The 15859-nt window shown below is 44.7% G+C and overlaps 1 protein-coding gene across 1 annotated transcript in view; it reads right to left on the bottom strand.

Annotated features, from left to right (window-relative positions):
* COL25A1 (collagen type XXV alpha 1 chain) overlaps positions 1 to 15859 on the bottom strand; it is a 519499-nt gene that overhangs the window by 166975 nt on the left and 336665 nt on the right. The window contains exon 4 of the mRNA XM_088479454.1: positions 12750 to 12757. Within this exon, the coding sequence (XP_088335580.1) occupies positions 12750 to 12757 (8 nt within the window). The remainder of the gene's footprint in view (positions 1 to 12749; positions 12758 to 15859) is intronic.

The raw sequence follows: 15859 nt of genomic DNA, 5'->3' as shown, positions 1-15859 counted from the left end.
TGGCGACAAGACCCTTGTGATAGGATCTCGTGACCGCAAGCCCCGGAGAGCTTTCGGCTCAAACACTGGTGATGTCAGTGGGGCCGCCCCCAAACGGTAAGCGTTCCGTTGGGAACGCCCCCCGTTCCGCCCACCAAACGGGGCGAGCTGTCACTCACCATTGACAGCTTGCCCCCTTTGGTGCGAGACCCGGAGCGACGGAGCACCCATCGCTAGCCGGGTCTCGCGTATGCGCACGACGGAGCCGGCTCCATCGTGTGCATGCCCAGTGGGCAAACATCGACCCGGTTGCGAGCGCTCAGTGCTTGCGACCGGGTCTGAAACAGGCCCTCTGTGTGTATATTTGGGCCTCATTCCCAAGATATTTCATTATGATATGCAAATATTCCAAAATATGGAATATTCCGTTATCCAAAATACCCTTGGTCCCAAACATTTTGGATATAGGAGACTCAACCTGTACAGTAAAATATAATTGCCTGTTAATGCAGCATACTTCAAAAATATATGCAATATATAATATAATATTGTTTCAATCTCTCAATCACTGAATGATGTAACATATCATAAACACCAAGTTACAATAATATCTCCCTGGAGAAGTATTGTAACATTCTGGTCTCCAATTTATGTACAGTACTACATTTTGTATCATACATTACAATAAAGTTGCTTCCAAAAGTTATAATATATACTATAGAGCAAACACAGTATGTTCTCAAACCCTGATGCAAAACCCCTAGCTACAGTACACCCACCATAACACTCCACACAAACATACTGTAACAGGCCAGACTTATGCCTTTCAGTGTAGGGGGCACTCTTCCCTCATTACATTGACCTAACTATATTTCATTGCTTAATGTGCTTCTAGTTCAACTGCGCATGCATGGAGCCGTAAGTTATATTACATGCACCAACACTGGCCCAGGCCTCTGAATATCATCTGTCTGCCCTAGTGATATTTTATTATAAAATGGGGCAAGAACTCTTTGCAATTGTTGAACAAAAATAAATACAGTAGGCCTACTAGATTCTGACCACCTTGTCTTTAGCCTCTTTTATTTTATGTTGTTGTTTACCTTGGCTTTCCTACTTATGTTTTGCTTGTACCCTTCTATTCCTCACCCATTGATTTTCTCTGCCAGGTTCCAAATTTTTCCTTAGATACATTGTCTTTTCATTTTGTCTCCCCTTATTTTTGTATTGTGAATACATTGGGAGAATTAATGATATATAAAATGTGTGAACAGGAGCAGTGCCGCAACTGGAGGATAGGGGGGCACAGACCCCGGGCGCCAGATTTGAGGGGGGCCGACAGAGCCGGATTAAGGGTGGTCCACAGGAGATGTGGACCACCCCGGGCCCCCCTCTCTCAGTGGGCCCCCCAGCCAGAGCTGTTCTGCCCCAGTCCTGAAGCTGCTGTCTCCAGTCTCCGCTGCCAGCAGTAGTGGCGAAGGCTGGACATGAGAAGAATCAGTCCCTGCATTGCCAGAGAGGCATGGACGTATCTAGGGGAGGGGGGTGGTTGTTGCTAGATCCAAGTTGGAGAAAGGACCTCTGAAGTCACAACCACGTGGCCAATACAGCAGGGCAGGTCAGCTACCAGTGTTACTATAGGCGTGGGCATAGAGGGGGAATAGAAACCTGTGGCAAGTGAAGCATGGTCAGCTAAGCGAGCCCGCGAAGGGACAGTTTTGGCCCCCGTTCTGAGCCTTGCTTCTCCCCCTTTTGTCACGGGTCACGTGCTTGTGAAGTCAGAGGTCCAGTAAAGCACCTCGTTCTAGACCTAACTGAGGGGGGACGTGTGCACAGCCACATACGTGACGTCACACAGCCGCCCACAGCGGCCAGAAGAGGGTATGGAGAGTGGCACAGCTCCTCTTAAGGTGCGTACACACTAGACGATGTGCTCACAATGCAATATCGTAAGCAATTTCCCTTGAACTCTCCCGGCACTCCAGGACACGATATGGTGCTAAAAACTGTCCTATCTGACTTAAGATGTATCGTACACAAAATCTATCTATTGCACAAAATCATGTATGAGATTGGCAAATCTTGCCTGCAGTAGGCAAGATCTGAATATGCGATGTACGACCCACGGGTACGCGAATCGTCATCGAGATCGTGAGTGGACACTCACGATTTGGACATATTTTACATGATTTGCCATTCTGATGTGTTGAAATTGTCCGAATTGTGTAAAATATCGCACAGTGTGTACACACCTTTACTAGTACTCTAGGAGTCGGATCCTACGGCCCTGCTCCTTGCACGGTCTCTAAGACATCATGTCTAGCGAGGAGTAGGATGTGCAGCCTCTGCATTCACCTGACTGTCTGCAGACAGTGCTTGGGATTCTAGACTGTGCTATCCACAGTCCACTCCACCCTATCGTCGAGACCCGCCAGCCCCAGCACAGCAGTGAGGGGAGTGAGGAGCAGGAATGGGCGCAGCGCTAGCGGGAGGAGAGGGAGAGCCTAGTCAGGTGGGTGCATTGTTCGGAAAGCAGCACAGCACAGAGGCAGCAAAAGGTAATGATTCTGTTTTATGATAAAAGATAACCTCTGCTGAAATCTGGGTCTGTGCTGTATTGGAGGGACAAATACAGGCTGCTGCTGTTGCAGTGATATAGAGGGGAGAGACACAGGCTGCTGCAGTGATACAGGAAGGGGGGATGGGACACAGACTGCTGTACAGAAACCAGGGGGGGGGTACTAAAAAGACAGCATATAGTTATGGCAGGGGGGTGGGGGGACACCAAATTACTGCTTTGACCCGGGTGACAAAAATCCTAGTTTTGGCCCTGACAGGAGAAAGCGCCAAGGACTTTAACACTTTATTATGTTACGTTCCCAATTTGTACCTGTCTTTTGTCGACCCCTCTGTCTGGTTTGCAGCCAGTTTGTCTACATTCGGCATGTTGACACCAGATTGTCAACATGATTTTATTTGCACTTTATTTGTACTGTACATGTTTAGTTCTGTTATATTGTCATTTAACCTTAATAGCAATGGCAATGAAGAGGAAGACTGATAAAATAAGAAGGTTAATGACATACAGGGTTGGTGATTTGGGATTGGAGGTTGAATCATACTTGCCAACTTTTAAAAAACAGTTTCAGGGAGATTATAGGTGATAGCAGAATGTGCTGCCGCTGAGGGGGCGTGTCAAGCTCCGCCTATGGGCGTATTTATTGCCATTCGGGGATGTTTCCTACGGTGGCAAATGAAAACTGTAGTGCGCACTAAGAGCAACATGCTGTCAGAACGGGCTGCTTCAGGAAATGTACCTGCATTGGGCAAACCTTTAGCCTGTAGTATATGTATATGTAATATCTGTGTGCGAGAGTGAGATGTGCCACTTTTGTACACAATAGATGTGTGTGGGAGGATGAGTATAGTCTATGTCTGGCAGGAGTGTAGGACTCCACAAATAGAAGAAACAGAACAGAGTAAAGTGAAATATAACAACTACTAGTGCACAAACTATTGGCACAGAATGGGAACAGATCCCCTGGTTGTTTAATAATCAAATTATATGTATCAGTATCACACACACATTATATATCAGATACATGGATACAGAATCATTCCCACCTATGTGCTGATCTGTGTGATTTGTCTGACACATGATAAATAGCACATGGGAATTACAGAGGTGCAAGTATAGCCTCCTGAGGTGACCCCTGGCATGGGCAGGGTATAGGGGTATGGAGAAGAAGGAGGATGTAATAGCGTGTAAAATGGGCACCAGCAGTATAATAATCAGTGCTTTCAGCATTGCCTCCTGCAGGGTGAGGTGACAACTGACATTGTTAGGGAAAAATGGTGGGGAGGAGACACAGGAAGGTGCTAAAAGCTGATCACATTATCAGAGTAACCTCCTCCAGTCCTCACCCAGAAAGGAACTATGCAAACAAAACTGTTGTTGCTGCAAGGTTCCATATCAGGTATCAGTCTTTATAACTTCACACGAGGAGTAACCAAGAAATCATTGGGACCCTGAACCTCTGCTCTCTGTTTGTAAGGTCCAAATCCAACAACTCTGCTCTCCTGCTCTTCTCCCTATCCCTCCCGTTTATCTTGCTACACGTAGTGCACCTTCAACCACAAGGTACACAGCCAATCACACACCCTGAGCACTGCTATTAACTACAGTACTTACATGTGTTTGGGCTGGATGGCAGGGGGAGGGAGAAGCATTGGCGTCCTCACCTTTAGTTGCACCTGGTGCGGGTGTACAAGCAGGAGCGCCGGGGAAAGGGGTGGGGACTCATGACAAGTGGGCGGGGCCACACATGTGGGGGCGGGCACGCGCACCCGAACCCTGGTTTTAGTGTCTCCGGGGGGTCCAGGAGGTGCGGGCTGCCCCTGGGCACCAGTGTGTTTGTAGTGCTGGCTCCTTCACTGTGACAGGAGCCGAGTGCTGCACGTAATTCTACAGTGCAGCACCCGGCTCCTGTCACCAGAGGGGGAGTCTGCACTTTGGTGTCACCCCTCGGCGGGTGACACCCGGGTGCGGCCCGCACCCCCCTTGTGACACCACTGGGGAGAAGTACCAGCCGCTGATGCAGTAGAGAATGAGAAGCACACTGCACAGTCACTCGGCTCTGCCTGCACTAATGACTCGCAGGCTCTGCTGGGAGAGGCAGCTGACACTACCCACAACCCTGCGGTGCAGGGACAGGCTAATTTGCATCATGACATCAGGCCCCACCCCGGTCACGTCCGGACTAGCGCATGCGCAGTCCGGAATTAAAACAGGGCAGTGGGAATCCGGGGGATTTAATAAACTTTGCGGGGCAGCGGGAGACTGGTCAATAAAACGGGAGCCTCCCGCGGGAATCGGGAGTGTTGGCAAGTATGGGTTGAATATGGAGTGACATAAATGTACAGGAAGAAATAATGTAGAGCAGGCAGGGGAGTGTACCTAGGGCCCAATGTGTACTGAGGGGGCCCATATAACTCTAATATTGGAGGTGCAGGGCCAGTGCTACCATTAGGCAGCTTTAGGCGGCTGACTAGGGGCGCCGAGCACTGGAGGGCGCCGCTGAGTCCACAAAAAAAAAAAAGGATGTCTCTTTCAGTCTCAGACAGGTTGGTTTTGTGTGTGTGGAGGTGTAGTGTATGTGTGTATGTGTATAATGAATGCTGGCAGGGTTAGTTTATGTGTGCATGGGTATAATCAGTGCTGACAGGGTTAGTGTATGTGTGTATGGGTATAATCAGTGCTGACAGGGCTAGTGTATGTGTGTATGGGTATAATAAGTGCTCGTAGGATGAGTGTATGTATGTGGAGGGTAATGGGTACTGACATATATTGGAGCACAGATGTGTGGCATAAATATATTGAGGCATGAATGGTTGGCATACTGTATTGGGGGCACAGCTATATGGCATATTAAGAATTTGGGGCACATGTGTGCCATGTTTGGGGCAGGTATGCGGTCAGGAAGCCGGAGGTCGAAATGCTGACCGCCGGCTTCCTGACTGTGAAATCCTGCCATGGGACTAATTATAGGCATCTAAATCCCGATGTCTATCATTATCTCCACGCCGAAATCCCGATGCCCGGCATACCGAACAAAGGTATTTCATAGCTATGTGGCATACAATCACTTTCTAGCACAGCTGTGTGGCTTTTGTATTGGGGGCACAATGTGTGGCACATTATGTAATGTGGCACAAATGTGTGGCATATCATGTATTTGGGCATAAATGTGTGACATATTATGTATTGGAGACATTGATGTGTAGCATGATTATGAATTGGGGATAAAGCTGTGTGGCATATAATGAATTGTAGAACATAACATATTATGCATTAGGGGCAGGGTAATAAGGCTCAGCTGTGTGGCATATTATAAATTAGCGTCACTAATATGTGGCATAATATGAATTGGAGGGAGCAGGGGCGGTGGATGAAATGTTGGCAAGGGTGCCCAGACCCCTTACATCGGCCCTGTGGAGGTGGGAAGGGGGACCAAACCTGTGCTTTGCCTAGAGCCATATGGGATCTTAACTGGGCTCTGATTTACATGGGAGGAGGATTTAAATTACTAGGGAAGAAAGATGGGAACATGAACTACAGTGGAGGGCAGTGGCATATCTATAATGAGTGCAGGGGATGTGGTGCACACAGGATCCTGAGCCAAGGGTGGCCCATACCACTCACCCTGCACCCATTGACTATATTTATTTTTTGGCCTACACTGCAGAAATCACTGGATAAAAGTCGCCTGGCCAAACGGGTGTAGTATATTCTGTCAACATTCTCATGTCAACATGGTCATAATGTTGATATATTTGACATGTCGAATTTTCACCACACCAACATTCATCATGTTTACACTGAAATGTTGACATGATTGGAATATCAACACCGTTGGTGGTCTAGCGGTAAGGTACAGAGGCATTTTAAGAGAGGAGGGGGCCCGCGTGCATTTCCCGGTGGCCGGCAGCCGACTGACGCGGCTGGCCGGCCACCGCAGAAGCAGTAGACTCTGGGCACTAGAGTGTGCCCAGAGTCTACTGCGCATGAGCAGAATGCCGGAAAAAATGGCCGCGGTGGCCATTTTCCGGTGTTCTGTGCAGCGCTGACACTTGACGCGGGACCACGGACATGTGAGTTTTAAATAATATGGGTGCAGGGTGTGCGGTACAGGGCCACCCTGGACCCGGGGGCCCGTGTGCCCTGCACACCCTGCAGCCATTATAGATACGCCCCTGGTAAGGTCCAGCGGCTCCAGCTATATCTTCCAGGACCGATGGTGACATCATGACGACTTTCAATAGATCGTGTGCAGACCATGCGGTTTCCGGTTGTGAGTATTGCTAATCCTAGCCCCTAACTCTCCTCCTAATGCTTAACCTTAACCTTCCCTACCACAGCCTAACTGTAATCTTCTGCCTAGCGCCTAACCCTAACCTTCCCTTCCTGTAGCCTAACCCTCCCCCTCCGGTCAGTGCAGAATGACATATGTCAACATTTCAGATGTCGACATTGTAAAATGTAGAAAGCTACACATGCCGACATGTTCAAATTCAACATTATGACTACATCCCATGCCAAATGTATTCTATTTATTATTATGTGTCTTTGTGTTATGTAACTTCTACATAGTTATAATGAGGATGGTGAGATATATATACATATATATATATATATATATATATATGTATATATATATAGAGAGAGAAAGAGAGAGGCAAAGATATACAAGTATTATTAGTATGTATTAATCTAAAACCTTTTGTGTATTCCATGTCACTTTTCTAAACTCTATTACAATTTGTCATCATCGATTAATAACTGTAGATGAGACCGTTTTGGAAACCAGAGAAGCTATTGCTATGATGATTTATCTGTGATATTCTGACGCATACAGTACATTAAAACTGGCATTGTATTAAGCAAAAAAATTATCTTGTAATGAATATTGTATATATTCTATGTGTATAATGATCTAAATATATGATCTTGGAATGCCTGTTTTACATAATAATAATAATAATAATAATAATAATAATAATAATAATAATAATAATAATAATAATAATAATAATAAAAAAAAAAAAACATACCTATAGTTATAAGAAGATCAGGATTTACTGAGGTATATGGGCTGTTAAACTGGTTAAATCTCATAACTGTATCTTTAATCTAGCAGAGCATGCAAGTAGGGGCGTCTTTAGAGAGGAGAGGTTCCATGTGCATCCTCTGTCACGGGCCCCCCCATCTCACCCCGGTGCCCGGCAGCTGACTGACGCGGCTGGCCGGCCACTGCAGAATCAGTAGACTTGCGCATGCACAGATCACCGGGGAAATGGCGCGGCCACCATTTTCCAGGCAATTTCCTCACAGCGCATGCCCAATATGACGGAAAAATGCCTTTGGTGGCCATTTTCCAGCATTTTGAGCAGCGCTGAGAGACCCAACACGGGATCTCGGAGAGGTAAGTTTTAGATAACATGGAGGCCCGTGTGTACCGCACACCCTGCACCCATTATAGATACGCCCCTGCATGCAAGTCTAATGTAACCTCAAAACCAGCGGCATAACTAGGTATTTGAAGGCTCCATAGCTAAATTTTTTAAGGGTCCACTATGTACCACCCAATGGTGATAAATGTATGTAACACATGTAACTTTGACATGGAAAATGGTGGACCCTCCTCAGCTCTGGGAACCATAACAGCTGCACCCCTTGCACCTACAGTATGGTAGTAGTTACACCCATGCTCAAAACAGTATATATTCCTGAATTGTTCTAAACCTTTTAACTGTGTCCCATGTTCCAAATAACAGGAGAAACTAAGGGGGGTAATCAATTGGCCGCGAGTTTACCCTGCAACTAATTGGTGGCCAAAATCCCCGTAGTGCAAGGAAAGGCTATTCAATTAAATAGCCTTTTTCCCACACCGTTGAAGAATCGGGACTCATGCACGAGCCCGATTTGGTGTTTTTTTTCCCGTTGACTTTACCTCGCTGCTCCATGAGCTGCAAGGTTCAGTCCGACTGCGGAAACTCGCACGCGGGGTAATTGAATAGGCTCATATAGTGTAGCTAGGGTATTTATTTGGTAAATGTCATGTGTTTATAAGGTAGTGGGATTTGTTCAGTTAAAACAAGTAATTCATACAATCTTGCAATACCATTTGATTAGTTAATGAACTATTGTAGACCTAACACCACTTTTTTGAGAATTTACCATACACAGGCTTTTTAGTACAGACTTTTTGATAAAACTTAAAAATAGCTAAAATTGACTAAAACCCACTCTTGTGGATTATAAATAGGAGGTAATATTAAGTAGCCATGGTTTTTTAAAGCGCTGGCAGAACCACCGGTAAATCATAACGATTCCAGATTTTGCCAGCTCCTGGGAGGGCCTCAGCAATGATCTAGCACCAGCCTGTTAGTCCACCTCCAGTCAAAGTGCAGTAGCCCAGTGCTGCAAGCTGTGCACCCTTCTCAGTCCTGGACAGCCCTATGATTGCGGCCTCTCTTCACCCTTCCCCACTCTATTTGCTCACCCTTGGGATTGTGACAACCTCCATACTCCATTTCCTTGATCAAACTTAGAAGAGCCTAATTTTGTGTGTTGCAGCTGGTAGTGACATCTGCTGCTATCTTGAATATTGGCCATCAGTTCCCACAGAGCAGCCTGTCTACATCTATGGCAGTGGTTCCTAAACTGTGCGACATGCCTCGGGACACTTGCAGGGGTGCCTCAGGTTGGTGGTCCAGTACCAAGTCAAGTTTATGGTCAATGTAATGTAAATATGTGGACAAACAGTGGCGCAAACCTGTCCACCACCACATAACTGAACCTAAGGATGACAGGTAAGCACAATTTACTTCACTACATTTTATTCTGAATTTCTCAATAACAAACTTATGGCTTAGCGGTGCCATGAAAACATTGCTTATTCTCTAGGGTGCCGTGATTCAAAAAAGTTTGGGAACCAAACCCCTCCTCCAGACCTCTCCAGACCCCTTGTTCTCTTACCAGAGGTATACCAGAGGTATAGCATGGAGCCATAGCACCCCAAATATCCCTTACCCCCCTACTGTAATTTGCTAAAATAGGTGTGGCCAGCATGCTAATTTTAAAAGAAAAACATCATAATATATAATCAAGTTCTGTATTTTAATGCTTTAATTACTTCAAGATAGGGACCCAACTGTAGATTCTAACAGACAATAAATTCATCACCTCAGAGTCACAGGCAGTCTGGCTACTCTGATTTTCTTGCTCTCAGGGGCATTTTCAATTGCAGGCTAAATTGCGGTGCTGAGTTTTTCTCGCAGTTGCAAGGTTTTCCCTATTCAATAGGCTGCGAGAAAATAAGGTGCAGTGATTTCTATAGAAATTAATGCAGCTTTTTTCTCTCAGCGTCAGAGTCCAATTTTTCCTAAAATCATTATTTGAAGGAAAATTGTCTAGACTTGCTTCAGAACTCCTAAGACACCCCACCTTAATGACTAATTAAGCAATTGGAAAAAAACAAAAATGGCCTCAAAATACCCCAAAATAATTTTTCTAATTAATTTATGCACCCCAAATTTCATCAAAGCATTTATTCAAATGAAAGATAATTGCTTTTTTTTTTTTTATATTGTCCTAAAAGTACCCCAAAATAACCTTTTTTGTCTACTTTTCATTGCATTTTTTGTTTTATTTGTTTGTAATAAAATGATAAAGTTTCCTTTTATAATTTTTTTACTTTACAATATTTTTTCTTTGTGACAGTAATAACCTTTTTTACTGTTGCCTAATATTTTTTTCTTGTTTAGGGTACAGGCTGTTCCTCATTTTTTTTTTTTTAAATCCTGTGGGGTTTTGCCCTCCCAAAAATCGAGACAGATTTCTTTTCTATTGGATACCGTGGGTATCGGGAGTGTGCATACGTGCAGTAATAGAAGAATGGTTGCGATATACATGTAAATTTTCGCAGTCCAAACGAATATGCCCCTTAGTTGGGCTGGAGCTGAATCGCTGAGTCTGCAATGGTAGGTTCACAGCCAAGAGGAGCCTAAACATGAATGATCTGGCTTAGTGGCCGACATTACCCCATCCCTCTTCACTCTGTGCTGCCCTAACCCCCGCCATTCTCCACTCTGTGCAGCCTTTACCCTGCCTCTCTCCAGTATGTGAGCCAATTTTACCACCACTCCTCGTCGTACTGTGTCGCTCCCCAAATTACGAACAAGAGCAGGCATACTTAGCGACTTCAGTATCTGCTCTGCCCATTCAGTTCCAGGATCACCTTAGGATGATTGACACTGTGACAGTCTCAACACTGCCCGCTCAACTTGTGAAGTTACTCAAGCAGTGTGTGGTGGAACGGACAGCACCCTCCACCACTGTGATTGGAGCCTGTGTAGTGCGCAGGCAGCACATTACACATGCTCCAATCACAGCACAGGCTGAATACAGCCTGCTCAGCTCTGTGCATGATTCGGGGGGTGTGTCAATGACTGAAGGATGGAGAGAGCACAGCCGGCTCCCCGCACCCTGCTGCTGCTGCACTGACCGGTGAGTAGACTGTCAATCCTGCACAGGGGCAGTGTCTGTGTGCTACTGACACTGTGCAGGGAGACGTTACAGCCTCTGTCCTACATCACTGCTATACTGCCCCCGCACAGAGGGGAGAGGGAAATGGCTGGGGGAGTGGGAAGCAAGGAGATGGCTGGTGGAGTGGGAAGCAGGGAGATGGCTGGTGGAGTGGGAAGCAGGGAGATGGCTTCTTCTTGTGCCACTGCACAAAGGGGAGGATGGCTTCTGCTCTAGGACAGGATGGGGGGTTGCAGGGAGATGGCTGGGGGAGGGGGGAACAAGGAGATGGCTGCAGGTACTAAAACTGTATATTCACACAGTGATATATATATATATATATATATATATATATATATACATTGTAATAATCAATGTGGCCACAAAAAAGAAACCTGTAAAGGGGAGGTGTTGGGACAAGAAAGGGGAGGTGCCAAAACAAGAAAGAGGAGGAGTTATAATTAATCATTAAATTGTCCCCCCTAAAAGAACAGTCTAGATCTGCCCCTGATGAAGACCTGGAATATGTGAACTGTTAGGGGTCCTGAGACCTGAGTTCGAGAAACATTGTTCTAAATTAATACATTGCTATACATATTGGCACCTCCTTTACTCCAGTGTCATGGCACCGGTCTACCCTTTTGGGCATTTGAGATGGCCATCTGAGTTCCTTTATGCATGGGGAAGTGACCAGTGACAAATCTGTACCTAAACACTGCATACTTTTTTACATTGTAACAGGACTCCTTCAAGAACTTAGGGGTATATTTACTAAAGTGCGTGTTTTTAGAAGTGGAGTTGTTGCACAAAGCAACCAATCAGATTCTAACTGTTATCTTCTAAAAGGTGCTAGATAATTGATAAGTAGAATCTGATTGGTTGCTATAGGCAACATTTCCACTTCTAAAAAGCCGCACTTTAGTAAATATACACCTTACAGTATACTTACCTCATTATCCTGCACAAATTGCAAAGGATTGTAAGAATACTCCTAAAATACTGGACTTGTAAAATGTATACTTATCTACATTGCTTAGGTCCCTGGTATTTCCTAAATCAAGCCAGTTTCTCCACTGTGGGTGATTCTCCACAGCCCTCTTCGCCGGGTGGTATATTTTGTTGACAGTGACCATATCGACATTCATAATGTCAATATGAGAATGTCTTCATGGTCATAATGCCGACAAAGAACACGGCGACATGTTCATGTCGACATTCATCATGGTCACTTTGTCAGCAATACAGTTTCAGGTATGCCTACCTGTAGTGCTAACTCTACTGTTAACCCTAATGCTAACCCCAATCCCTAACGTCGACATTTTAACAGCTGACATGTCACATGTCAACATTTTGTCCATGACGTAATTTTCCAGATGTTGACATAATAGATGGTGACATCATAACAGAGAGGTATAGCAATATGAATGTATGTAATGTATGAATTCTGGATTGGGTGGGTGGAGTTTAATAGTTTACAATTAAGAATTTCTGTGTCATTCATTCATCATTGTCAAATGTATATTTTGTATCTTTATTTTGAGCAATACATTATTTTTAAGCATTTATTGACATTATTATAGCATTTCCACTTACAGTAACAATTTAAAAAGACCATGCAGGTCACTATAGCAACTTCTTCGGGAAATAATATTTATATGATAATATTAATGGAAGTGATACTTACAGGAGGTCCTGTGAGGGGACAAAAAAGAAAATAAGAAAAAAGATATGTTATCAACATGAAATAAGGTAATGAAACAATAAAATACAATAACTAATGCATATGTTCTGCTTCCCAATTATATTTTAAAAGGCAAGTGAAGCCATTTGTGACATTACATTTATAAAAGCCTCTAATAACTGTGCTCCATAAAATAACATATATGCATGCCAAGTTGACATTATATTTCCCTACGCTGTCTGTTACAGTATATCCTTCAGAGACAATGGTTAGTAAGGTAGAGCATCTCTAATACCTTTTTCAGACATGAGCTGGGGCTGCGACAAGGCTCCAACCCAAATTTTGAATACAGTTCAGCAAGAGACCCCCTTTCACACTACACCTTGGGCATGGGCAGTTCCCGAGTCAACCCCCTTCACACTGAATCCGTGTCTGCCATACATGGATTCCGTGGCCAACGAGTTACTACTGAGCAGCCCGAAGCTCCTGGTTTTCAAGGTTTTTTTGCAGTTTCATATGAGACTGATGCAGCTGCTGACACTTTGCTACATTGTAATTTCAGAAGGAGAAGGGTGAGGTAGAGCTTATTTCCCCTTCATTATAAGGACGTGGAAGTGACGTGTGGTGAGGGCAGAAGTGGGGTTCCATGCCCATAAAGTCCACCTAAAGAAGAAATGTGTCCCCTCGTGGGCTCACTTCGCTTGCCACGCTTTGGGCTTGGTGGCTCGCTTTACTTGTCACAGGATTATATTCCCTCTCTATGTCCACATGGATGGTAGATTATGACGTAATTGATGATATCAGGATCCTCTCCGTGAAGGGCATCCCTGAGGCTGACCTGGGTATGCACAGCACAATGATGATGTCATCACTCTCCACCCACCATGAGAAAACAGTAAGGAGAAAAAAAGGAAGATGTGTGCTCCAGAAAAATGGACACTGCGGTCCAACACACTGATGTCTATATGAGTGGCTGTATGCCCAACCATGTGTGATGAATTTCAGGGCAGCAAATTTTAAAGTAATTCTCTCTATCTTTTTTTTTTCTCTCTCTCTCTCTCTCTCTTTCTCTCTCTCTCTCTCTCTCTCTCTCTCTCTCCTCAGCATAGCCTTGTCCTGTATTGTACTGTAAGTCGCTAGTTTCTTGTTCAGTTATGTTTATGTACTCTGTAAGGTGCTGCGGAACACTTGTAGCGCCATATAAATAATGGATGATAATAATAATATGGGTGCAGCAGTTCAGTCACAGGCTCAGTGAATAACCTACTGCAGACACTCCAACATGATCCATTGAATTAGGTACAAAATCCTCTGATCTGCTCCTGGACTTCCCTCTTAATTTATGATTGTAGACACCTGTGCTGAAACACCTGTCTCATCAATTACCTAGTTCAACACAGGTGACTGCAATCATACATTAGGTGGGAAGTCCAAGAGCAGAGTATTTTGTACTTAATGGAATGGGTCATTTTGGAGGGTAGGCTACTGCACCCTTTTAAGTGTAACTTCATCTGTGCAGAGCTGTTTCAGGGAATGGCCTAATGACCAGCTGCTGGTAACCTGCCAGCACCTGAGGCTTTGTACCACAGTTATGTTGGATGAGGAGCGCTCTGGTGCTGCCTCTATCCTTAGTGCAGACATGTAAGTTGAGCAGGCAGTCTCTAGGACCTGAGAGGTCTGACCTCTGAAATGCGATACCCTGAAGCTCTAGGCTGCTTCTATATGCTACAGTTATACCTGTCATATCCCTGTGTCTCACACTACTTGTTGTTCTACCTGGTTCAATAAACTTAAGAACTGGTTAAGCTTTACCATATGTGGACTAACTGCCATCAGCACCAAACAAGTGTGCAACACACTCAACAGAATATAGCCAAGTGTATTCCCTCCTTGTGGACGGGACTACTACATCCAGCACCACTGCTGCACACAGTACTGTAAAGCTGGCCACACATCTAAAGATTATCTGTCCAACCAGCCAACTAGTTGATTGGTTGGAATGAAAATCTGGTAACGTATGGGAGTAAATGATGATCAGCAATTTGCTCCTAAATGCCAGAAAACAGATGAAAATGGTCGTTCAGACAAGTTTGTTAAATGTTTGATCTAAACAATTTGATCAAACAACAGATTTTGTCCATTTTCTGGCGTTTGGGAGCAAATTGCTGATTGACATTTGCTTTCATACCTTACCAGATTTTCATTCCAACCAATCAAGTAGTTGGCTGGTTGGACAGATAATTATTAGATGTGTGGCCAGCTTTACACAGTTCTGCTAATAGGTTAAGGGTCCAGTAGACTAAAGTTAATAGGCTCTGGATCCCTGTACACTTACTGATACTCTGCTAATAAATTTGAGGCCTAAATAAGCAGCTTCCTGTAAACAGTTAGCACAAGGCCAGATTATTGAGTTTGTCTTTGTGAACCAACACTCTGTATTTTGTATCTTCTTTGCTGCCATCCCATGACATGACTTTCAGATGGTTAACGCTCTTGGATGACTACCTTCCCTGGCTTTGACCCTTGGATCCATAGGTGTCTTTATAATGGGTGCACGACATTGTATCATTGATGAAACCACAAGATTAACATCAATTAATCTTGCGGCTATGATGTAGCGGTTCCCACAATAGACGTCTATGGGGATTTCTCACCATAGACGTCTATGGGACACACAGGCTGGCCGCATGCAGCTAATCAGGGAGCTGCTCCGACGGAGATGCTCCCTGATTGGCTGGCGGCCCCTTCACTGACGGGCACACGTGTGCCCTGGCCATTTACGCGGAGCAAAGGTATGTGTACACACATACCTTTGCTCGGTCCGTATGGTTCGGTTTTTTTGGTTTTTTTTATTTTAACCCCTGGATTGCCTACTTGCAGAAGAGGATGTGATCGACGCATAGGAGAGGTGAGTATGGATTTTTTTTTTCAGGTACACCCCTATGGATTACTTCGGATACTAGGTGAGTATGTGTGAGTGTGAGTGTGAATGTGAGTGTGCATGTATGTTTTATTAAAATTATACTTTCACGGTGTAAGTTTGTTTATTTACGTATTTCTTTAGTTGTGGAACTACAAGTGCCAGCGGGCCCGTAATGCCCCGCATGCTGGTA

Source organism: Taudactylus pleione, unplaced genomic scaffold (genome assembly GCF_031769625.1).
Source record: "Taudactylus pleione unplaced genomic scaffold, aTauple2 ptg000236l, whole genome shotgun sequence".
NCBI classification, from domain to species: Eukaryota; Metazoa; Chordata; class Amphibia; order Anura; family Myobatrachidae; genus Taudactylus; species Taudactylus pleione.
This window is presented reverse-complemented; position numbering and strand designations above follow the sequence as displayed.